A 24,572-nucleotide genomic window follows, 5' to 3' on the forward strand; every position below is an offset into this window, starting at 1 on the left:
ACAAGAGTTACTAAAAATGAACTACAATGGTGGGAAGAAATAAAATGGTGAAAACAACAGACTGCTCCTGATAATCAATGTTATTTGATTATATTATATTTCATACCTGTGTATTAGCCTACATGAAAGAGACTCAAACCCCTCTTATTATTTCTATCAATGAAGGTGTTCTTGCAGTTCCACTCCCGACCACTAGGTGTCACTGTGGTATCGCTGCAGGCTGTCTCCGAGCGGCTCGGTGCTCTCTTGCCTCTAACTGATGATGTGTCGAGAAAACGCAGTCACTTCCGCATCGCAGCTGTGTGCATATGTGATTGGAAGTGGAGTTCAGTGAACTGCCCACAGAGTAATGGAGATATAGGGGTTCTTATTTAGCGCTTCCACCGTCAAAACAATCTCGTTAGCTTGTATTTTCTTGTATGTCCTGGGAAGACAGAGGACCGGCCACGAGACACGAAGGAGGAAAGGAGAAAACAAGCTAGCTTTTTAGCTAGCCACTTTGAGTGGTGGTCTGCCTGTGGCTGCAGGCTAACTTATGGAAAATGGATTTCCTCTGTGAAATAGTTCAAGCCTTGGTCGCATTGGCAGCTCTAGGTTTCATTGTGGTAAGTGGACATCATTTGGAGTTAATATGGTGTCTTTAGAGATCTTTTGTATGTTATGTAAATAAATGTTTGATGTCTGTATAGTGAAGCAAAAGCTGTTGCTCCCACGGATTGACAGATGACACTGTGGATTTCCTTCTGTGTCTTTTTTCCCTCCATGTCAGTCAGTGAGCAAAATATTCATCCTGCACCCTCCCCTGATTTCATGATACTTCATTGTCTTTCTGCGTTTTATTATAAGCATTTATATTTAGTTGGTAATGTTAGAAAGTCATGACTTAGTAGACCACTTAAATCTGGAAAACGAAATCCTTAAGAGTAGTAAAATACAGGATATGTAAAGTAATGAAAAAGAGTAAAATATTTGATTTAACTTTATTCTATACTAAAATATGTATACCATAACATATATCACAGACTTGTCCAAAAAAAAAAAAAAAAAGAAGGAAAAGAAAACTAAGATTCAAAAACACAGTTCAATACAACATATGTTATGGAAATGCAAAGACAATGAATGTGTTATCACTCTTATCACAACATAAATATTTATTATTTACTAAAAATCAAAGAACAATTGACAACCAACTCTTAGTCATAAAATATTTATTAACAAAATGATTCAAGAATTAATTTTAAACATTTTAAAATTACATCAAAGCACCAATATCACATCCATTTAAACAGGAAATAATAGGTTCGTTCGAGATGAGCCAGTCCTGTGCAGATTCGATCACCGGCGATCGACGCACAGTGCATGCCGGTTAGTTTTGTGTCCGACTTCATCCCGACTTGCTCTGACGTATTACAAAAGTGGACGGCGACAAAGCCGCGAGAGCGAGGCGGCCGCAGTTTTTAGAGCCAGGCGCTGCAGTTGCTCTCCACCGACTGCACCGCCTGGCTCTCACCTGATCTAACAGCTCATTGGTTCAGATGCCGACCCAACAAGATGACGTTTTAGATAAACTACTCATTTTTGTTGTATTTTAGAGATTAAAATTGTATTTGTCTGATCTGAAGGTTTATTCTGTGAACAGAAAACATGTTGTGTGACTGATGGTGAAAACAAACTGATATATGGGCCTGATCACTTTTTTAATAAGTTGACATCATTCCAGACAGGATGTTAGTATGTCTGTGACTTCCTGTACGGACTGAAGGCTGCTGGACACTGTCGGGAAACTGTCCGACTTCACCGCAGCTTTTTGTTACCGCCCCCCGCTGCGGCCGCCTGCTCTCGTCTACTTTTCAGGCGAGGCGCAGTTCATCTCGAACGAGCCTAATGTAAGATAATGTGATGTGTCACACACTTTTAAGTCCCTCACACAAATGGTGACAAATAGGTTCCCTGTCAAGTTTAATTTTTTAATTAAATTATATTAAATTAAGCATAAAGTGAAAGCATGACACAAGATAAAAACATTCAGAGTTCATGAGATTTATTTCTGCTCTGCGTCAAATCTCTGAACACAAAGACTGTGCCTCTGCAACATTACAGACTTTAGTTGATGTTCCAACATGCAGATGTAGTTATCATAGGTATTACACATTATACAAATGTTCTTAAATATTATATACAGTTACACAGCTCTTGTCTATTCATTTTGTTAAAAAAAAAAAACCCAACACATTTTTTACGCAACACTCTAAAAGTACCTCACGGCAAGAGTAACAGGAGTGCTAATCTCATATTTCTCCCTTTTCAGGTGCTCATAATAGCACATGTAACTGCTGGGATGGTGAACGTCACACGCCATGAGAAGGAGAAATACTACCTCACCCCGACAGGAGAGAAGGAGCTTTTCCCCAGCCTTCATGATCCCCATTCCAAGGAGCTTTCTGTGGTGATACCAGCCTACAACGAGGAACTCAGAAGTGAGCAATGGGGGGCGACACACAGAGGTTTCACAGCTAGGGCTGCCACGATTAGTCGACTAATTGACGACTAATCGACTATTAAAATAATCGGTGACTATTTTAGTAGTCGACAAATCAGTTTGAGTCATTTTTCATAGAAAAGTACTATAAAAGTACCCCAAAAAACTCTTATTGCAGCTTCTTACGTTCAAATATTGGCAGCTTTACACACTCTCCCGTGACAGTGAACTAAAACCCTTCGGCGTGAGTACGAAACAAGACATTAGATGACGTAATTTTGGGGTTTGGGCGAGACAGACCAACATTTTTCAACATTTTAACACATTTTTCGATGAAATGATTAGTCGACTAATCGAAGAAATAATCGACAGATTAGTCGACAATGAAAATAATCGTTAGTGGCAGCCCTATTCACAGCTTGCTTGACAGACACAGCAGACTGTAAAAAGTAATGTGAACCCAGATGTAAAATAGCTATGTAATAGCGTTATATTGCACATTGACAGGATACACGTAGAATGTAAAAGATAAGGTGTATTACAAGTGCCATATATTTGTTTGCTTCTTGAAATTCCTCCATCTTAAAATCAATAAATGCACAGTTTGCTTTGTGTTGAATGATGAATTGTGCACCAACTATTGACAAGTAAAGCCTTCAGTTGCCATACAGATTGGTGCAATTTAAATCCCATAATCCTGTTCTCTCAGGCTTCATGTCACTGCCCACCTGCAGCAGGTTACAGTTACTAATATGTGTGTGACTTTGTGTCATTACAGTGCCTGTGATGTTGGATGAAGCTATGGAGTACTTGGAAAACAGACAGGTGAGTGCTCAGCCTCATGTGGGCAGTGCGAAGCTAAGTTTTAACCACAACTTAATTTTACTCTGATAAAAGAGACACAATTAAAAGACTCTAGAAATGATTTACTCAATAATTAAATGTGAATGAAAGACAGTTTTATCATCCATTTAAAGGCAGCAGACTTATGACTGGATCAGTTATTCTCAAAGTGGCCAGTAGGGGGCAGCATTCAACTTGAAAAGTGCCTGTTGTGAACTAACCCTCATGTTATTTCCTGACTGCAGAAACAGCATCCCTCTTTTACCTATGAGGTCATTGTGGTTGATGATGGCAGCAAAGACAAAACCACTGAGGTGATGATTTTGAATATTTTATTGGGAATATTTTTACCTGGAGTTCTATTTTTTCTGAGCTTACTTTTGCTTAGTCAAACATTTTAAAGTGTTTTTTTGTTTTCTGCTGTGCTGTCCCGCCAGGTTGCTCTGCGGTATAGTAGGAAGTACGGTTCTGATAAATTGCGGGTCCTGACACTGGTGAAGAACAGGGGGAAAGGAGGAGCTGTGCGGATGGTGAGACTGAAGATATTTAACTGCATTGTGTCTGGATGTAGCAGAAAAACAACAGTATGGATTTGACTTTGTGTTGATTTTTTTGTCTCACTTTAAGGGAACTCTGAGCTCCAGAGGCAAATTCATTCTCATGGCAGATGCTGATGGAGCCACAAAGTTTGCTGACATTGAAAAGGTGGAGGCTGGACTTGATGACCTCAACCCCAAACCGGTGTGGCCCTGTTCAGTTTTGTTGCGCTGTCTTACATACATGTATCAAGAAGAGGTGGTTAGTGTGTGGCTGTCCTAAAAATGCCTGTCTGTACATTTAGGAGAATATGGCGATTTCCTGTGGTTCCAGAGCTCACCTAGAGCAAGACTCAGTAGCTCAGGTAATTGTCTTCTTTTTTTTTCTTGCAGCATTATAGACTGTGCCCGTCTAACTGTTAAATAATGAGTGTTGTGTTTCTGCCACAGCGATCTGTGTTTCGCACATTCCTCATGTATGGCTTCCACTTCCTGGTGTGGTTCTTCTGCGTGAGAGGGATCAGAGACACACAGTGTGGCTTCAAGCTTTTCACACGTGAGGCGGCACTCAAGACCTTCTCTTGTCTCCACGTAGAGCGATGGTAAGCACATATGTACTCAAACTTTACGTCCACTTTTCAAAATAAGGTGTTAAGATAGAGTATATGGAAATAAGATGAACTCAATTATATTCACAGGATGTATATAACTTGCTACCTGTGTTCCTTATAATTAGAAACATAAAATCCCACTAAATTATGAAAGAAATGACTTTTATGTTTTGATTTTGAGCTGCTGGAAAAAATGGTCCTGACAATGACCCATAAACAGCACGTAAGGACATCTCTACATGCAGACTCAATCAATCAAGCAGCTACCAAAAATAAAGTCTTGAATTTGTACCTTTAAATTTTGTTTGTAGGGGCTTTAGCATTGTCTGGTAAAAGACGAGCTATTGCATATGACCTCCAAAAGCATTGTGAGAAAAATGGTTTAAAAAAAAATGTTTATTAAGCTAAAGAGACCAATTTCAAGTGATTATTTCATGTACCGTGTGTGAGATGCTGCTTTAATTAAGAAATATGCTTTGACTTTTTAAACATCCCATGACCTCATATTTGTCACCCTTCTGCTGTTTATTTTTTTTCTTATTCCTCTTTGCTTATTGCCCTTATAATGTAAGAAATGTTCATGAATAAAAAGTATTTAAAACATTGTCTGATAAGAGAGGCTGCGTATTGTTTGAACATGAATGTCATGAATTTTAATGCAGCGTCTGAACATCTGTTGTGCACTTTTATCTCTCCTCTCAAAGGGCTTTTGATGTGGAGCTCCTGTATATCGCCCAGTGCTTTAAAATCCCCATAGCAGAGGTGGCAGTCAACTGGACTGAAATAGAAGGTAGGATTTTCATGTGGACATGTGTTTTCCAACTGTGCTATATTGTTGTTCTATAAATATCTCTGTTGGATGCTTTTGTAAGTCTGTGATTGGCGGATTTTATATCTTTAACGTCTCGTAATTCCTATTTTAACATCTTGTAAATGATTGCATGGTGTAGGTGTTTATAAATGGTCATCTTTGTGGGCTTTATTCTCTTTTAAATTTTATTCTCTTTAGCTTTGTTTATCTGTTTTTCTCTTTCTTTCCTGCTGATGCTTCACTCAGATTATAAAATATATTTTCAACACCTGCTTGGTACTTGCTAGATGAAGTCTCTGATGAATGACTTGCTATCCATCAGTATTAAATGTCAGCATACTTTCATATTTTCCATCAAAGTGTCACTTGAGACTGAAATGTGAGTGCGTTTCCCCCCCAGGATCTAAGCTGGTCCCGTTTTGGAGCTGGCTGCAGATGGGACGAGACCTGGTTTTCATTCGCCTGCGCTACCTCACTGGAGCCTGGAAGCTGCAGTCATCGCTTAAGACTGACTAGCCAATCAGAGAAGCCCTGGTGTCCTAGAGACAGCCTGTGATAGGGCTGTGGAACCTTTGGGATAAGGTGGGATTAACAACTGTGTCCATCATTTACTGTAATAAACAAAGATCAGACTGCAGTATATCACATCCGTCTCCTGTCCAGACGTCACTGGATGTGATGTAATGACACAGTTGCGAGTTCTTCGTGGTCCTGCCTTTTTTTTTTTTAGTTTATTTGGATTTCGGCTTGTGATGGCCGCCGTTACTCGCACATTTCTGTTGGCACGGCTTACAGAATGTCTGTATGACTGATCCGTGTACTAAGTTACTTAATGTTTATTTGTGGCCAATCAGCTGTAAGTGAGAGCGACTTGTAGTGAAATAATATGGAGGATCTGATCATGTGTGTGTCATGATTGTGACAGGTAGAATGAATGTTACTATGTGAGATTTTTAAAAAGGAGGGGTTGTATTTTTTGAGGGAACACGGTTATGGGTTGATGGGCTGGAAGACTTGAGCCAAAATAAAAAAATTCAATGATTTATGATGTGATAATCATTATTCATGCACTAATAACAGCTGCAACAACAAGTCATTTAAATGATTAGTCAGACAATGGAAATTAAAGATATGTTCTACATTATTCTCCTACAAAGGAATGTAGAGACTCATACAGAAGTAATCCCTTTAAATGACCACTTACAACCAGGGGGCAGAGACTGCACCCTCTGTCTCTATATATTCCTATTTTCTGTGTTTTGGATGTTTACAAGTGTGCACCCCCACAGCGCTCAGGTGAGGTCAGGGGTTTATAAAAAGGTATCAACCAGGTGCCAGGCCATAAGCATCAGACATCCAAGAGACACCACACTGAAAGAAAGCAAATATAGTGAGGTGTAACACAGAATGAGAGTGAATCTGGGGTTGGCTTTTACTTTCACTTTTGCTGGAGAGTATGTTTACAAACAGGACCAAAAGATCCTGCATAGTATACCTTTAATCTGCAACTATTTTTAATTGATTAATTGTTTTCATCTTTTTTTTTCTTTGTAAAAATGCCAAACATTTTATGATTCTAAATTGTCAAATGTTAGAATTGACTTTATTCTTCGGCCTTACGTTAAATGTACCGTAAAATTTCAATTAAAAGCCCAGTCTCTTTTACTAGCCCCGTGTGGCTACACATTTTGACAAACAAAGGCCTGTCTCAATTAGAGGCCTGGTCTGGTTGCCAAGCAGTTCATATTTTTTTATAGAAGTTCTACAGATGTATAAAAGCAGGTTGTTGGCTGTCTCAAATTATGTGTCCATTCCTCCATTACCCTGTAAGTTACTCATATTCCTTTAGTCCGTAAGGGTCCTCTGATCAAAATAATCAAAGGGTTTTTCATAAAAATCAATCCAAGTTGTGAGTATTGTTTTAACAGGAGAAAGTGGTGTTGTGTCAGTGTGCTGGGCGCCGTAACTCACTGTCCCGATGATGCATTGTCTGTCGGAGTTAGATCAAATTAATGATTCATAATTTATATGTTATCTGAAGGCTAATTTTTATGCAAGTAATATTCATACTGGTTTACATAAACAATTACATTGTATTTCCCATCTTTGCTGAGCAACAGTTTTGTGTGAAAGGAATTAAAGGCCTGTCCCAAACATAGGCCTGTTGATTTCAGTGATTTGAGCAAATAATAGCCTGGGCTACTGATTGAAGTTTTACGGTATGTTATGGGGTCAAAACAAGACATTTAATGTTGTCACCATAATAAATAATTGTTGCAGCCTGACTGCTTACAATGTAAAAACAAACTTTATACAGCAGCTTTCAACACAGAAGCTACGTAGTGCTTAACAGGAGGAAGAAAAGAGAATTCTAAAAAGATAGAGGTCACAAACCAGAGAATATAAACATGTAAAATAAAGATTAAGCAAAATGTGCACTAATTTCTCAGACACTTTGTTGCCACACATTTCTGCACTACAGACCTGAGACTCAACCATAATGTGGCATCAAGCCAGACAGAGTTTGGACCAGTTCAAGCTGTGCTCAAGAAGATCTGATGTCTTTTTTCAAATCGTAAAGCTAAGTGAGTTACTCGCAGTGTAAACTTGTTTGTAACAAAGCAGGACTGAACCAATGATTTCCCATAAAGCTCAAGATTTGCTTCAATTCAATTCAGTAGAACTTTATTTATCCCGAAGGAAATTCTTGTGCCAGAGAATGCTTCAGATTACAGTAGCACCAAGTACAATAGCCACAACCAGTAACAACAAGACAACCAGCGGGTTCCCCGGGTCAGAGTCACGCACTGGGCCCAAAACAATAGAGTAATAAATGTAATAAATCTGGTCATAAATATCTAATAATAATAAAAAATAAGAATAAATTAAAAATAAGAACAAAAATTAGAAATAATAAATATATAATGTAATACAAAAATAATTAAAATAGAAATAATAATAATAAATATCTAACAATAATAAAAAATAGGAATGAATTGAAAATAATAATGAAAATAGAAAAAATAAATATTTAATAAAAAATAATAAAATAAAATAAAAAAAGTAATAAATATCTAACAATACAGTAATAAATATCTGGTAGAATATATAAATAAACAAGACAGAAGTGTTTTCTTGGAACAAAAGCAAAAACTAGTGCCTAATAGAGTAACAATAGGAGTATTACAAGTACAAGAGTTACTAGAAGAAGAATATAGAATAATACTGCACAAGATATAAGCAGTACTGTGCGTAATAGTGCACCTAATGTAGGTGAATATTATTGTCAGTGTCACAGATCAGGATCAAGACTTCATACACTGTCTCTAACATTCTGATAACATTTGACACTTTGATAGGTTATATATTTTGATCTACTATCAGTCAGCTTTGTGTCTGTGCAGTCACACACACAGCCTCACCCTGCTGATGTTTCTTGAAGTGTTTGGCATCTCACTGCAAAATCTATCACATGGACTATATTAACACACAGGGTGCACTGTCAGCTTCCTCCTTAGAGGAAGCTGAGGAACATATCTGTTAAATATTCTTACGAGAAATCTGCAGGATCAGACATCGCTCACTGTTAATTTAATTTAGTGTTAAATTAGATTTAACAGCTGAAATCCTCATATAAAGTCAGCTTGGATCCACTGTATGAAATATTACAGCAGAGTGAGGGAGCTGCATTATCATGAGTTTGGCGTGTCTTTGACATGAAATAGCGGGAAACCCTGGACTACATTATTTATCTCACTTAAGTCATCCCTTCGCCTGTCTCATAAACCTCATGCGGACATCTTCTTGGAAAGTGTCCAGCGAGCGTTTTTGTGGTCGGAGTAAATGAAGTTCTTCAAAGTGCTGTTTTCTTATGCAAGCCTGAGGTCTGGGGCTCGCACTGATGCGGATGTCTCTGGGGCCCCTCTGAGCCCTGGGGAGCGCATCCTGTTTGTGCCATGACTGTCTGTCTGCCTGCGACCAGACGAGACTCAAGAGAGCTGATGAATCACAATCTGGCTGCTCTTTTTCTAGTTTCCTGTCTCAGGAGCTCTTAAGTGAAGAGGTGAGGAGTTAAAGATTTAAACATGGGCTCTATTTTATTGATCTGTGATGTCAGAATAAATGTTATTTGTGAGAGAGCACATGTAGTGTTGCTCATTTCTAAACCTTGAACAGTCCCCTCCTAGTGGCTTCCCTGGGGGTCCCCGGACCAGACTTTGGAAACCACTGGCTTCTGATAGTCCCCCACCTATTTGTGGCACACCGGCTGTGTTGCATTCTGATCATCCACCTGGTGGTGGTTGGAAAAAACAAAGAGAAGCATACGGTTTTTGACAGGATCCCCAGAGTGCTTTCACTTCGTGTTGGGAGTATTGTTACGTTCTGCAGCAGTTGCTGTAAACTGAAAATGTCAAACTTGTAGACTCACTGTCGCCAGCCGGGCTTGCGTCATTAACTGGACTAGTCACGGCACTCCCAATAAAGGATCGTATCCATCCGCAATGAGAAAGACCTCTGTGTGGCTCCCAACAATAGATAATGACACAGTATCGATTTTAAAAGAAAAATGGGGGCTGATTTCACAGCATCATTAAATTGCAGTGGACGACGGCGGATTGTTCCTGCTTTTACAACAGGTGCAGTGTGTGCGTGTGCGCGCGTGCACGTGAAAGTAATAGCCGAAATTGATATTTAATCATGTAGGCTATTTAATGGTTTATTTTATTAGATCCCGGCTGGAAATGCTACATAACTTTACACGCTTATATAAAAGCTAAACAATTACTGATTTTACACCAGTTAAACACAAGCTCACAGCACCTGTAATCTAAATTACACACCATAGGCAAATAGCAGCCTGCTGTGAGTCCCTTTCATCTTAATTGCAGTGAGATCCGCCACTTTATTCCTTATAAATATTATACCAGATGTGAGCAAACAAATGACAAAACATTAATACAAGACTTTCTGAATGATGCAGGTACACAAACACACTGTGACAGCACTATCAGACTGGTCCCGCTGCACCATTTGTCACTATCCATTCATTACAATGGTCTATAAAGAGGAACAGGTGGGATTGTTTTTATTCCTGGCCTCCCGTACTTAGCGCCAACAACTGTATGTCTGCAGTAGGAGACTGGGCAAGGCTCAGGTGGGACGCACCCACACGCACGCGCCCACATGCATGCAGCTGCGGGGCCTGAATGAAATCCCTGAAATCCTGGGAAAGTTCCAGGAGGGGGAAGGCGGAGGGATCTTGCATGCAGGCGCTGCGGTTCCAGCCAGGCTGACGCCGCCGAGGCTGTGTGGCGCTCGGCTGGGGCTGCTGGAGGAGCGGAGGCTCCGGGCTCTGCAAACCTTCGTCAATGTAGCAGCACGCTGCCGGGACAGGACCGGAAAATGGTGCGGCTGGACCGTCAAAATAAAAGCGGAGATTTTAGTTTCGGCTCATAGTGTCGGGAGTCTGCCACTTGGAAAAATGTGTGAGTCATATATTTGTTGCTAAAGAAAAAAAGGTATAAAGAAATGTATTGATTGTGTACATTTGCATATAGACCTAAATGATGCACTGTAAAAGTAGGTAAAATACGGGCCTAATAATCAGATATTTGATTTGCTGATTATATGCAGGCTGTTGTTCTGTTTAGTGTCTTGTAAGCCCATATAGGCTGGGCACCACTTGGTGCACGACACTTAAATAAATAAAATCAGTCAATCAATATATTCACTTACTATAATTATGTATACACATTGACTGTTTTTAAGTTTTTTTGTTATTGTTGTTTTTCATTTACTATTGCATGTTTGGATGTTTCTTGGTTGCTTCAACTCAGAGGAAAGTAAGATTTATTTAGTTATTTGTTTGTTACTTTGTTTACATTATGAATACTATGATTCTGTGTGGAATTATTAATGTAATCTAAACCCATTATATTGAAGCAGAGCTAGGCCCCTTTAACCAAAAACATAACCTCCTGAGACCCAAACGTTTGTTTGGTATATGCACTTCTTATCCCTCTTAATAATTTGGGATCAGTAGGACCTGATAAGTTAAAAAAAAAAAAAAGAAACGTTGTCAACACTAATCAAGTCCCAATGTCCTCAAATGAGACGATAATAAAGTCCCCATGTCTTCAGACAAGTCCTTCCTAATTAACAGTGTCTGAGCTTGTTACTGTTGCTAAAATTGGTCAAATGTTTGCCATATCAAATGCAAACATCACAAATAAACAGTTTTAACCATAAAATGTGATCAGGGTTTGTTGACTTCTGTGTCGGGATCGGCTGCAGACTGACTTAGCAGAGATGGCTGCCATCTTGTTTTTACATTACAAGTATATTGTGCTCTTACTGCCATTAAATGGCACAAAAAAATGTCTACGAATGAGGTCAACAGGTCTAAGTTAAGTAAAATAAAGTATAAGGTCAAGTAAACCCAAAATGTGATGTCCTCATATGAGGACACAAGGTCTATACTGTGTAGCTGGCATATGCCAAAATATTATATTCTCCTGAGACCCTGCATCCTCATTTGAGGACAACACATTTTCAGTTCACTTGACTTTATACTTCATTCTACTTAACTGAGACATGTTGTCCTCAACCGTGGACACATTTCTGTCCTATCTTATGGCAAGAAATTTGACCAGTTTTTAGCAACAGTAACAAGATAAGATGCCGTTAATTAGGAAGTAGTCGTTTGAAGGCATCACGACTTTATTTTTGTCTCCTTTTGGGAAATTGTGACTTAATTATCGTTAACAACGTTTAGTTTTTTATACTTGTAGGGTCCCACTGATCCCAAATAGCTAGGACAAATTAAAAAAGCACACCAAACAAAAGTTCGGGTCCCAGGAGGATGTATATACCAAATATTTGCATATTTTGTTCTAACTGCTATCCATAAATTATAAATTATTCTCTAGGCTCTATATTAACTGCAGTGTTTTATTAAACAGGGAGTATTAATATGATATCATCGCAATTGTTTCATTTTTTTAAGCAACTTGCACTTGTTTATGAAGCCATAGTTGGCCACCACCATCTAACTGAGTGTACACACATGTAAAATCATAGCAGATTAAATGTATAGCCCCATTCTCTTTATCGGCTGACACCTTGCGACACATAGGCTACACTCAGGCAAGGACGCTTTTATTTTGAAACGTGCAAGTAGATGCAATGTTTTCTGAGGCTGACTTGACACTTCAACGTCAACACACGCACACACACACACACACACACACACACACACACACACACCTTCGCAGCTCCAGTGTGCTGGCTCGACCTACTACAGACTACAGGGAAGTCTCCACACGCATAAGTCTGTCTGCGGTGCACTTGTTATCACAACAGAGGTGAGTAAATGAACACATTAAATATTTCCAGAGATTTAGAGTTTGTTTTTTTATGTTCAATGTTGTGCATTTGTTGCCAAGTTGAATATTTTAAGACGGGGGTTGTGACATGCAACTTTTTGTGGATTCAGTATTGCTCTATGACTTTCACATGTTGACATGACTGGTTGTAGAAGAATATAATGTTACAGCTGAGTATGGATCAGTGATCAATACATGGATTTACTACTTTTAACACAAATTAAAGAATATTTAAAAAGTGTAATCAGAGTACTTTTTAATAGATGTACTTCAGTGACTGGTTGAACTTGGGTTTACAGTGACATGTCATCAAACTATAGCAAGTTTGGATGCCAGGCTTCTACCATCAAGGTGTGCGTCTGGAGATTTGGGCAGATCCTGGATCTTGTAGTGGCAAAGCGACTCTCTGCTGCCGTAGTAAAAGGAAGCTGGCGTGTTTACTTTTTTGGGAAGGGGTGTCCTGGTGATAAAGCATTAGGTAATTAGCCTATCTGAGCCTGCAGACTGAGTGACGCCAGCCTCCATAAAGCAGCAGCAGCGGCAGACTGATGCCGCATTGAGCCCGTGCGCTTTTGCTGTCATTGTAAACCCCAGCTGTCTTGTTTGTCTGCGGTAAACCGGTGTTGGTCACATGAGCACGGGACATAATGTAGGTATGCTGATTCACACTACTTATTACCTGTGTGTGTATTTTCAGATGCATCCTTTTGGGAAGCCACAGAGTCTTAAATTTAAGTGGAAACTGTGATGTGATTGTGTGTTTTAGAATATTATGACTAAGTCAGAAGCTTTGCCTTAAATTCACCTTTTTAGACTTTTTGCCTGCCAAGAGGAGGAGAGCAGAACGAGCAAACAAGCGGTTATAATCTGACATGCAAAATGGATTTACTACAAAAACTTTGGGTCAAACATGATACTCTGTACCCGGACGTTGTGCTACAGGAGATAAAACAAGTGGATCACCATTATAAACTTGCTGTTGAGTTTCGGACATACTTTACTGTATGAATATTTGGGAAAAGTTGGAGTGATTTATTAGTAAGAGTGATGCACACTGATGGATAAGAACACAAGTAGACCACCCAAATAAAGTGGGATAGACTAAATAGTTTATACTATACTCTATGTCTTCTATACCACCTAGCTTTTAGATGGACACAGACAAACACAAAAACAGGGAGAGCTCTCTCCCTCTCTCTGTCTGCCTCCCTCCCTCTCCCCCTCCTGTCCTGTGATGTGTTCTGGCCAGACAGTATGGCTCCTGGGCGTCAGTGGCATGATCATAGAAACAGAGGCCAGAAAGGACATTCCTCATTGTTGGTGAATCTAGAAATGAGCTTGGCCATCTCGCCCTGCTCTTTCTGAGACCATTTTTGGTGCGTTTTTTCTCCATAGAGAATAATAAGCTTGATGTGCAGCTTGTAGGAGTTCAGTTCGATGCAGGCATGGTCTCTGTATCGCTGCCTCCTTATCATGGAAATCCACCTCTAATTCCCACATTGTTAAATATGAGTAGAGTTTGCTCATGTGGCGTTCAGTCTTTGACTTGACTCTGCTGGCTGTCATCGCTCCAGCTTATCACCTCAGTGACTTTGGGTGGATTCTCCTCACAATTAAATCCCAAGGTCTCTTTTCTACCTAACCGCTGGACTCTTTCTCCAGCCATGCATCTGTTTCAGCTAAATTAGCAGTTAATACTATCTCTCTCTTCTCTTGCCAGATGATTGAAACTTGACCTGGAATTCTGACTGTGCGAGGAACAACCTTCCCTGCAGGAGGCTTCGAATCCAGAGCTGCCGGATCCCTTTTGTGCCAACACAGAGAGGGGGGATTTAGAGTTTGTGCTGCACTGGGGGAAGTTCAACTCCTCCACTGGGCGCTGTGCGGAAGTCACAGCGGAATACAAAAACAGCCTCTGTTTACACAGACTCATCACGCTGCCTCTTTTATCCTTACTTCTGTCCTGGCTTCTCATCATTTGCCTCCTGTCCTCAAGGGAAGTTTTATCCCCCTTTAACAGCATCCATCACGTCATCTGGCCCCCCCCCCCAGCGTTTACTCATCTCATAATGAACTCCTCTGCCTCCATTACATCCCTATTCTCCTTCACCAGCCCGGCGGTGAAGCGTCTGCTTGGCTGGAAACAAGGGGATGAGGAGGAGAAGTGGGCGGAGAAGGCTGTAGATTCTCTAGTGAAGAAACTAAAGAAGAAGAAGGGGGCAATGGAGGAGCTGGAGAGAGCCCTCAGCTGCCCAGGACAGCCCAGTGAGTGTCACAGTGTCAAACATTCAGTAGTAGTGTAGTCCAGCGGCTCTGGAGGGCCCCCCAGGAGAGAGTCACAAGATGAACATGAGGGACTTTAAGATTATTTACAGGATAGGGAATAAGACAAACTTCCGCTACACCAAATAATTACTTTAATTTACCTCTGAGGGCCTCTAAGAATTATCCAAATAAAACAGTTTAAGAGGGAAAAGTCCCCTGCAGCTAACTGACAATATGCAACATGTGATAAGTACTGCTTTATTTTAGTGGTCAAAATATTGGGAACCCCTCGTCCAGTTAGTAAAGAGTATGTTTTATATGTGTGAAGTCACGTGTTTGATGGCAACAGATGCTATATGCCAATGTGTCCTTGCACAGGATGACTATTTTAAGCTGCTATGGAAAAAAATCCTGTTACTTAAAGCCTGAAATGTGAAATTGTACTTGTTTGATGATCATTTAAATCACCTGTAGAGTGACTTACCCTGCAGAGCCTTCAGGTTAAGTGAGGACGGACATCTCATACAAGTAGATCAGTTGTAAATTCAAAGCACAGCAGAGTTTCTGTTTAACTTGTAAGCTTCCAATGATCTCTTTGTACCCTGCAGACTTCCATTTTAAAACTGCGTGAGGTGTAGTAACTGTATTAAAAATACTAGACAAAGTGCTGAGTGTTAATTTCTATCATATCGTCATGGTAACAAATGTGTCTCATCATGATTAAGGCGTCAAACAACAGAGGTTTAAACACACAATACAATCTGCCCATTTCTACAAAGCTGTGATGAAGTCCATGCTGTTTCATTTGAATCCTTCAGGCAAGTGCGTGACCATTCCACGGTCGCTGGACGGCAGGTTGCAGGTGTCCCACAGGAAGGGACTGCCCCATGTCATCTACTGCAGGGTGTGGCGCTGGCCCGACCTGCAGTCCCACCACGAGCTGAAAGCCCTGGAGTGCTGCGAGTTCCCCTTCGGCTCCAAGCAGAAGGACATCTGTGTCAACCCTTACCACTACAGGCGCGTGGAGACTCCAGGTACACACATTATCAGAGAACATCTTCTAAACCTGCTGTAACAAATAAGATCATTGTTGAATTTCAGTATCATAACAGTAAAGCTTTTGTGGGTTCCCAAACAGAGACAGGACATTTGATCTAATACAGCGCTCCCAAGCCAAAAGGATTTGCAGTAATATGATCTTTTATAACAGCATCTGGCTCTTGCTCTGAGTCTCTCTTTGTCTCTGTTCCCTCCCTCTCTACCTTTTTTCTTTTCCCCTCTCTCATCTTCTCTCAGTGCTGCCACCAGTTCTGGTCCCACGCCACAGCGAGTTCAACCCTCAACACAGTTTACTGGCAAAGTTCAGGAACGCCTCCCTGCACAACGAGCCTCTGATGCCCCAGAACGCCACCTACCCAGACTCCTTCCCCGCACTGCCCTGTTCCTCCTTCTCCTCCTCCCCTTCTTCCTCCCTCGCCCAGTCCCCCACCTCACAGAGTTACCCCAACTCCCCCAACAGCTCCGCAGAGCCTGGCAGCCCGTATCACATCACAGGTAGGAATCAAAACAAGCAAGCTGATATGTTGCGGTCAGTGTGACTTGCAGGGAAACACCTGTCACGCTACCAGGTTTCTGACTTAATCATGCACATTAATTACGTTCCCCTCTTGTCCTCTTCCTGTGATTTGTGACATGCTTCTCCAGCTGAGACTCCCCCACCTCCGTACAGCATGATGGAGACGAGTCCTCCAGAGGATGTGAAGCCCAGCAACTCCACAGAACCCATCAAACTCACATTCTCAGCTCCACACAGAGGTACCTTATCTAATACAAGGAGATGTACAGAAAATAGAAATGCATGCATATTAAAGGAATGCTTCACCCCCAAAATGACCATTTTCATATTGATTACTCACCCCGTGTTACATTAAATTAGTCAAGACAGTTTTTCCCACCTCTATGGTGAACGAAGCATCTAAAGAGGGAGAAACTCTTGATGAAATGAAGTCATAGGGATCTGCATTTAACAACACTGTATAATCCAAGTCTCATTTATCCAGTCGTACGCTCAGTTATTCCCAAAGAGACAGTCCTTCCCAAAAGGGAACTGAACAGAAAGTGAAACTTATCTATGCTCTCTTCAAAGCCAGACTCCACTGACAAAATATAATATTACCTAGGTGATCACAGGAGCTGCTCTACTGCTGCCGAGATCAGTAGTTTGTTTGTGTTATTGTGTGACTTTGGTGCTTTAAAGCAGTGGTTCCCAACTGGTGGGTCGTGGTCCAAAACTGGGTCACGGGTCCATTCTGAATGGACCAGAAGCAACTCGCAAATGTGTCAAGTTTTATTTTGAAGTGCTGTTTCCTCCTGTAGAGTGAGTGACAGCTGTGTAACGGACAGCCACTTGAAAGAAGCCCCTTTTACACTGCCAGATTTTCTGCGAATGTTGGGCCGTTTTGCCGGCAAGCTGCGAGCGTTTAGACACACAGAGCTGGATTGGTGAGTTGATCCGAGGTGCCTAATTTTCCGCCTAAAAGGGTAGTCATATTGGCGGAACCCTTTTAGTTTAAACAGAACAAGGCAGCCTTCCGCAACGGGATGGGGCTGTTGATGACTTGTGGGAGGAGCTATTGATGACACCGCACATGCGAGCCACTGGCGGTGGATAAACAGGAAACTGCTGATAGCAGGAATTAGCGAGCAGCTAGTAGCAAGAGGGAAATGCAAACCTGACAGACACTGTAAAGATGAGCAACTGGGGAGACAAGGAATTGCGCAGCCTCCTTGTCCTCGCAAACGAAGAGGCCATTAACCATCAGATGACGGGGACGGTGAGGAACGGGCCAACTTACAAGAGAATCGCCAAAGGACTGACCAGCCGCGGCTTCCCTCCCACGTCACTGGTTACGTCACATGCTGAGCTACACGTTTTGTTACTTGCTCACGCCCCCCATTGCCCTGAAAAAGGCACATTCAGTATAAACAAAATTAGGCAGGCGGCATTTTGCTGCACTCCCTGATTTAGTTTTTATACTGCCAATGCTGAAAAAAGACTGATTGGGCTTTCCTGCAAATTTGCACAATTCCTATTTAAAAAGGGCGAGAGACAGCAAACTAGCTCTACGAACAGACAAACGCAAGTATGGCATTGAATATATTAACTGTGTGGGACTTGAACTAACAACTAAGGAGAAATCTGGACCCTGTGGCCGGACCATTTGAGAATCTCTGGTATAAAGGGTTAGCTCAGATCCACCAACGTCACACAATAACACAAACACACTGCAGACGCAAAGAATGGTCCTTTGGGGATGAAGTATTACTTAAAGTAACAAGCAATGAGATGAATGTGTCTACGGATAGCTGTTGTCACACTGTTTATACTGAGAAACAAATCTCTATAGCTGCAGGTAATGTTGCACATTTTTGCGAGTATCTAAAATGAAATAGACCACAGCATATTATATATATTATATATATTTTATTCATAATGCCCACCTCTAAGTCAGCCCATCCTTGCATTCCTGTGTAGATTTACGGCCTGTATGTTACGAGGAACCGGAGTACTGGTGTTCAGTGGCTTATTACGAGCTCAACAACCGGGTGGGGGAGACTTTCCACGCGTCGTCCCGCAGCGTCTTGGTGGACGGCTTCACGGACCCATCCAACAACAAGAACCGCTTCTGCCTCGGCCTGCTATCCAATGTCAACCGCAACTCCACCATCGAACACACACGCAGGCACATAGGCAAAGGTAGGCTGGACGACTCAGGCAGGTAATTCATATCAGAACACACACTTGTATCATCATACATCAGGCGAAAGCTCGAGCCGAGGGAAAGGTTGTTCGCAAACATGATTCTACACAATGTTTTTTTATCGATGCCCACTGAGTGCATGTGCCTTGATAAGCAATCACATCACTTCAGGCTTCACACTCAGCTTGTCTCCTTGTGCTGAATCCTTCAGGCCAAATGTGTTTTTTCGTCTCATGGGAAAAGAGTGCAGAAAGCCTGCCTTTGTTGGACAGAAATCAAGCCTCTCTGGGTTACAGTAAACTTTGCACTCTGTGGTTTTGAATGATAGTGGTGACACAAAGGGTTGAGGGAAACTGGTCCCCAACTCACAGACACCACTGACACTACTCAGACATTCCTCATTTACAAGCAATGATGCCCTTGTGGTTTTCCTCTGGCAGAATATGGGAAAAACACAGTGTTTTCAGTTCATATACAATGAAGTGATTGAATATGTATATCTTTGATTATATGTTTTCTTGGATAAATGCTGTTTTTTTTTATGAGCTTTTGACATGCTATGACATTTTAAGTGTTTGCAAAAGGGAAAAAAACAGTCATTTTACTGTGGTGCAAAGTTCTAAACATTCCGGTTGTTTATTCACTTGGTCTCAACTTTATCATTTCAGACTGTCTGATTTTCTCTTCCATTCTTCCTCTCAGGTTTACACCTGTACTATGTGGGCGGTGAGGTGTACGCAGAGTGTCTGAGCGACAGCAGCATATTTGTCCAGAGCCGCAACTGCAATTTCCAGCACGGCTTCCACGCCACCACCGTGTGCAAGATCCCCAGCGGCTGCAGCCTCAAGATCTTCAACAACCAGCTGTTCGCCCAGCTCCTCGCCCAGTCTGTTAACCACGGCTTTGAGGTCGTCTATGAGCTCACTAAGATGTGTACCATCCGCATGAGCTTTGTGAAGGTACTGAGCTTTTTATAAAATGAAACACTTGGGAATAGGTGACATGTAGCCACAGAAATGCAAGTGGCGAGCATTCTTTCTTCCCATAATTCCGCTTGATACTGACACGGCTCATTAGGAAGGGTTGAATAACCTCTCAAGGTTTCTCATCGTAACTTAATACGCTGTTTATTTTGGGCTTGATGTGCTGTTGAGCATGTCAAATCCTTCTGTACACAAGGTGGGATTACACTTGCTCACTTAGAACCCATTAATTTTAATAGTTAATTGAACTGTCAACATGAGCAGCCAAGATTTATGACTGTGTCCTCTCCTCAGGGCTGGGGTGCCGAATACCACCGTCAAGATGTGACCAGCACCCCCTGCTGGATCGAGGTACACCTGCACGGGCCCCTGCAGTGGCTGGACAAGGTCCTGACACAGATGGGCTCCCCTCACAACCCTATCTCTTCGGTGTCATAAGATGGACACAGGTGTGTGCTGTTCATCCTTCACACAGGTAGTCGTAGATTGTATGTTCTGCTATGTCTGGGTTTTCTGTCCAGTGGTCCTTCTTTTAACATCTCAAACAAAATTATCGGTCACTCACAGATTTGTCTCATCATGCAGCATAACTGAAATTGTGATATTTATAGCTCGTGTTAAATAATTAAGAGTTCCTTAATTTCAGTGAGACTGTGATAAAGCATTTATCGTCTCTGTTGTTATCGGGACATTAGCTGCACTCCAAGACAAGACAAAATGGGATATATTTGTAGGTACTCAAAGATTTGTGTTATTACTTGTTGTAAATGTTATTACAGTTGTATGTACTGTACTTCCATGTGTTGACTTCATGTACTGTTTGCTTTTTACTTGTATCATTAAAGTTGTTTTTTCTGTAAGAATCCGTATTTTTACAACCCTTTAATTCATACAGCCATTTCCTCATGTTAAAGAATGAAGTATCACGTTGCAATACAAGCACACAGTCTGAGACATTGCTCATTCTCTCAATATTTGCAGCATAATTTTACTCTCATATTCACCGATACACTTCGACTTAAAAACACAGGAACAACATACAGTAGATTACAGTTCAACAAAGCTTGCATGACCAATATTCATCTCAACAAACTTAATTTGTCTTACTTTTTGGATGCAGTTGGAATTTACTGTTTGGCTGGCTTCAGATAAGCAGGTATATAAAATCGTGTGATAAAAATGAGTCCTTACAGCCCCATGTGACTGAAAAGCGGCTCCAGACATGCATTGCACAACTGATTGTCACATGTAACAACACTTAATGTTCAAGAGAAAACAGATAGGAAAGAAATCAAACACACAAAGAAACTGTTATTTTTTTCAGCAGTGGAAAACAAGGATCACATTGAGCCCACAGGATTATTTTGTTGGAGAACTGAGGCTCCAACATCTGAATGATTTAGATGGGACATGTATAATCCAAAGCCTTTATTATCATTATTATTATTGCCACATGAAGAAAGATAACTAAAAGAAAGACAGGGGACTGAAAAGTAAATTCACAATGAGTAAATATGATAATAAATAGCACCACACATGGTTTGATTACATGGTCATTTTGCAGCTTAGAAATTCAAGCCCTCATGTTTACCATGCCTTTAAAACGTCCCTTGGTTTCCATGTTAATCCTTCCTCTGTCTGGATGAGAGCATTCGTGTTTACAGTGTATGGTTACAATCCTTTTACGCATGATGTGCCAGTGATTCTTCAGTGCTCTCTATGCATCATAAATACTAAGGTAAAACACGGCCCGACCGGCATCAACAGCCCTGAAACTGCTGCTGTGACTGGCTGCGGCTCTGTGTGGCCAGGAGCTGCTGCTGCTGCTGCAGGAAGCTGATCACCTCTGGACTTCTGAGCAGTGACTGAAGGACACACACAAACACACACATTCAAATTTCAAAGCAAAATGTGACATATCTCTGCAGATAAAACACCTGTTTGTATTCTTTTGCATTTGTAGGGAAGAGGAACACCTTGAGCCAAAGTTCTTCTATACATTAAAAACTGTCTCTTAAGCTTGAGTCCACACATCTCCTCAAAGGGAGGGGTCACTGAGTAGTTGATGAGTATGAGCATTGTGCAGATCATATGACTTTCTTATGACAACAATAACTTACCAATCTTTTCTGGTTGAGGACCTGCTCTATCAGGGAGGGTCTGGCTGGCCGGTCCCCCATGGCACCCAGACGCTGTTTGTTCACAGACACAGGCCGCTCCTCTGAGTTTTCCTAATTAACACACCAAAAAAAACAAAAACAAATTAAGTGATTAACTGAGGGAGTTTTGTTTGTATTGTGGTTCAGAAAAGTCTGAAAACAGGGTCAGGGAACCACATGATTCAATGAGTAAAGTCATGCACTAAAAACTGGGTTATGCCTCTTAAATTTCTTTCTCTTTAGGGACTGTTCTTGTCAGAGGAGAGGGGTGGCTGGGGTGTGACTTTTATCTTTATTATGAATTATGAATGAATTTTTTCACCTTTGTCGTGCATGCTGGTTAGTTAGTACAAGAGTTCTTTTTGGCCATATTTGGGGCCTGTCCCATTTCTACCCCTTAAATCTTCCACTTGGTATTGAGTGCCCTCGTTTGCAAGATAACCCTTGATGAGGGAAGTGAGAAATATTAGGGTAGAGATCTTTCCCTAAGAAATGGGACACCACTTCATGCAAATCGGCGTGGCCGACGTGCAGGCATACGTCACGCATAGCAGCGACGCAATTAAAATGCCGGCTCCAGCGCATGGGTTGTGGCGTGTGCTATGTTTATTCTTCTCCGTCTGATGAATCAACGGAGAAGAAATGCTGAAAACAGGAGGCGCCTACGACATCTTCTAGTTCTGATCGATTTTGTTCAGGTAAGTCGATTTGTTTAAATATTTTGACGCTGTGTTCAACTGAGTTGCTGATGAGTCTACCCTAGTCCAACCATCTGTTGTTTGTATAGCCTACATTCCGATCGTACAGTAACAAATTGTTTTCCAAAACTTGCCGAAATTGCTGACTTTGCAAGGTGTTCTGGGAAATTTCATCTTCCATTTCGTTGTAACTGTGGGTCGGGGCTCCCTTGGAATCTAGGGCGGGCTTTAAGTGTTGGAAACCACTTCCACTACCTCATTTCTGGTTTGGGACACCACTAGCCTAAACGTGAACGCACACAACCAAGTGCAAGTGGGTATTTCTAGGGGAAGTGTGGGTATTGGTACAGGCCCTTCAACTTACTATTTTAAGCTCAGATTTGGTTGTTTGTTTTTTGACAGAAATATTTTAAGGGCCATCAGAAATTCGAACATCAAATGATAGTTTGAGTTTATGCAGGTTCTAGCTACAATGATTGGTGTAATTTTGTCAATAAAAAAAACATGCCACAAAATTCAACCATTTAAATATAAATTCCCTCCCCAGTGCTTAAAAAATAATTTGACATGCCTCCCCCTTTGCACCACACCTCCCCCCTCACACGTAACGAACAGTCCCTTAGTCATCTACATGTAGACATGGTTGTAATGCAATGGTTTGTAGTATGGAAAGTCTCCACCACACCATGATGGGTTCAAATAAATGCATATGGACATTAAAATTATTATGAAGCTGAATTTTACATCAAGTTTCCCACTGGACATTGCCTGATCACTCTTCTTCTTCTTGTACTTGTCTTTGTACATCTTGTTGCGGTGTTTCTTGCACATCCACGGTTTCCTCTGCTTGGCCACCTGCGTTGTGGTCTCCGTGCATCCCTCATAGGTGCACTGTTTAGGAGCGTTGTCGCCTTCCGAGGTCTCCTCGTCGTTGAGTTCCTCCGGGCTGGCGGCGCCGTCTCTGGGATCCGACGTGTCCAGAACGTCGCTCTCCTCATCCGGATCATCCACGTCGTAGGAGGAGGCGTTGTTCTCCGGTTCGTGCGGCGTTATCACGTTTCTGCTGTCGACAACTCCGCTTTTACTCACGTAGTACCTCTGTCCGTCTTTAGTGAGCAGGAGAGTGGAGTCTTTGTCTTTGTTTGCTGAAGCTGAAGCGTCATCTTCACTCATGACTGCGGTGTGCAAATACAGTGTAGCAGCAGCTAGCTAACCACCATCCCTTTGTAGTCAGCTCACGTTAGCTAGCTTAGTTAGCTCAAGCAGTAGCTCCTTGACATTTGCCCAACAGTTTCCTATACTAGCGGACGTTTAGCTACTTTTTAAAGGCGGTGTGTCACGAATACACCATGTTTTGATAGATAAATCTTATGATTTCTAGCCACCTACCGTGGTACTTCCTTACGTTCAGCCTGTCACTGCTCTGGCTGCATTTCAATAACAAGCACTTTCTTCTTCGCTGCAATGATTCCGTGTGTTAGACTGACACCTAGTGGCCAAACTAACAACTGCATTCTCCTCACTCCTATCGACGGTGATACAAATTCCGGAACTTTTACAGAGGCTAAACAAGTCCCTGTCTCGGAGTAGGTATTCACATGGTACAAATGGTAGAAATGGTACAGTCTCACAGGAGCAATTATGCAGTATGTATTATTAAATTATTGTAACCCGAATAATCAATCAGAGCCAACAGCGACATATTTTATGACAAACTATACTATCATTTTTAATGGCATACTGTACTATACCACTATAATATTTTTATGCCATACTGTACTATACAATTTTATGGCATATTATATTTGTATTCTATGCCATGACATTTTTTGTGACATACTTTAGTAACATTTAATGGTATTTTTCTTTTTTTTTAATGATGTAATTTTATATGGTATACTTTACTATGACTTTTTAAAATGACTTTATACTGTATTATACTCCTTTCTACATACTATACTATATTTTTTTTCAATTGCACCCTCTAGTGTGATATTTTTATGATTTCTGTTTTTATGGTATCCTATATTGTGATATTTTA

General features: G+C 41.2%; 3 protein-coding genes across 4 annotated transcripts; 2 read left to right on the forward strand and 1 right to left on the reverse strand.

Annotated features, from left to right (window-relative positions):
• The first annotated feature begins 274 nt into the window (after positions 1–274).
• alg5 (ALG5 dolichyl-phosphate beta-glucosyltransferase) lies at positions 275–6,323 on the forward strand. Its single transcript, XM_033637279.2, has 10 exons — positions 275–605; positions 2,309–2,477; positions 3,258–3,304; positions 3,568–3,636; positions 3,760–3,852; positions 3,950–4,063; positions 4,164–4,223; positions 4,309–4,460; positions 5,174–5,259; positions 5,681–6,323. Exons 1-10 carry the CDS (start codon positions 543–545, stop codon positions 5,794–5,796), a joined length of 969 nt encoding a protein of 322 aa, XP_033493170.2. The 5' UTR covers positions 275–542; the 3' UTR covers positions 5,797–6,323.
• Positions 6,324–12,530: 6,207 nt separating this feature from the next.
• On the forward strand, positions 12,531–20,537 carry smad9 (SMAD family member 9). The gene is made up of 8 exons (XM_033649419.2): positions 12,531–12,644; positions 14,386–14,930; positions 15,749–15,964; positions 16,227–16,484; positions 16,635–16,745; positions 18,466–18,687; positions 19,394–19,650; positions 19,969–20,537. The coding sequence occupies exons 2-8, from the start codon at positions 14,735–14,737 to the stop codon at positions 20,110–20,112; spliced, it is 1,404 nt and encodes a 467-aa protein (XP_033505310.1). The 5' UTR covers positions 12,531–12,644; positions 14,386–14,734; the 3' UTR covers positions 20,113–20,537.
• A 6-nt stretch (positions 20,538–20,543) lies between these two features.
• rfxap (regulatory factor X-associated protein) lies at positions 20,544–23,979 on the reverse strand. Of its 2 annotated transcripts, none has more exons than XM_033649437.2 (3): positions 23,300–23,979; positions 21,795–21,905; positions 20,544–21,539 (listed from the first exon to the last, which is right to left on the reverse strand). In XM_033649437.2, exons 1-3 carry the CDS (start codon positions 23,702–23,704, stop codon positions 21,435–21,437), a joined length of 621 nt encoding a protein of 206 aa, XP_033505328.1. In that variant the 5' UTR covers positions 23,705–23,979; the 3' UTR covers positions 20,544–21,434. The 2 variants fall into 2 exon arrangements, with proteins under 2 accessions (XP_033505328.1, XP_033505321.1); XM_033649430.2 differs by having other exon boundaries at positions 23,276–23,978.
• Between the last annotated feature and the right edge of the window lie 593 nt (positions 23,980–24,572).

The sequence above is a fragment of the Epinephelus lanceolatus genome, chromosome 11, assembly GCF_041903045.1.
Source record: "Epinephelus lanceolatus isolate andai-2023 chromosome 11, ASM4190304v1, whole genome shotgun sequence".
Classification (NCBI taxonomy): Eukaryota; Metazoa; Chordata; class Actinopteri; order Perciformes; family Serranidae; genus Epinephelus; species Epinephelus lanceolatus.

Bases quoted from the DNA above. Each gene is read 5' to 3' on its own strand.
- alg5 (XM_033637279.2), top strand. From the start codon at position 543: ATGGATTTCCTCTGTGAAATAGTTCAAGCCTTGGTCGCATTGGCAGCT. The intron at 3,853-3,949 runs GTGAGACTGAAG...TCTCACTTTAAG, and splicing joins AAGGAGGAGCTGTGCGGATG to GGAACTCTGAGCTCCAGAGG. The intron at 5,260-5,680 runs GTAGGATTTTCA...TTTCCCCCCCAG, and splicing joins CAACTGGACTGAAATAGAAG to GATCTAAGCTGGTCCCGTTT.
- smad9 (XM_033649419.2), top strand. From the start codon at position 14,735: ATGAACTCCTCTGCCTCCATTACATCCCTATTCTCCTTCACCAGCCCG. The intron at 14,931-15,748 runs GTGAGTGTCACA...TGAATCCTTCAG, and splicing joins CAGCTGCCCAGGACAGCCCA to GCAAGTGCGTGACCATTCCA. The intron at 16,746-18,465 runs GTACCTTATCTA...ATTCCTGTGTAG, and splicing joins ATTCTCAGCTCCACACAGAG to ATTTACGGCCTGTATGTTAC.
- rfxap (XM_033649430.2), bottom strand. From the start codon at position 23,704: ATGAGTGAAGATGACGCTTCAGCTTCAGCAAACAAAGACAAAGACTCC. The intron at 21,906-23,275 runs GTAAAATTCAGC...TGTGTTAATTAG, and splicing joins TGTCCAGTGGGAAACTTGAT to GAAAACTCAGAGGAGCGGCC. The intron at 21,540-21,794 runs GTAAGTTATTGT...TGTGTCCTTCAG, and splicing joins TCCTCAACCAGAAAAGATTG to TCACTGCTCAGAAGTCCAGA.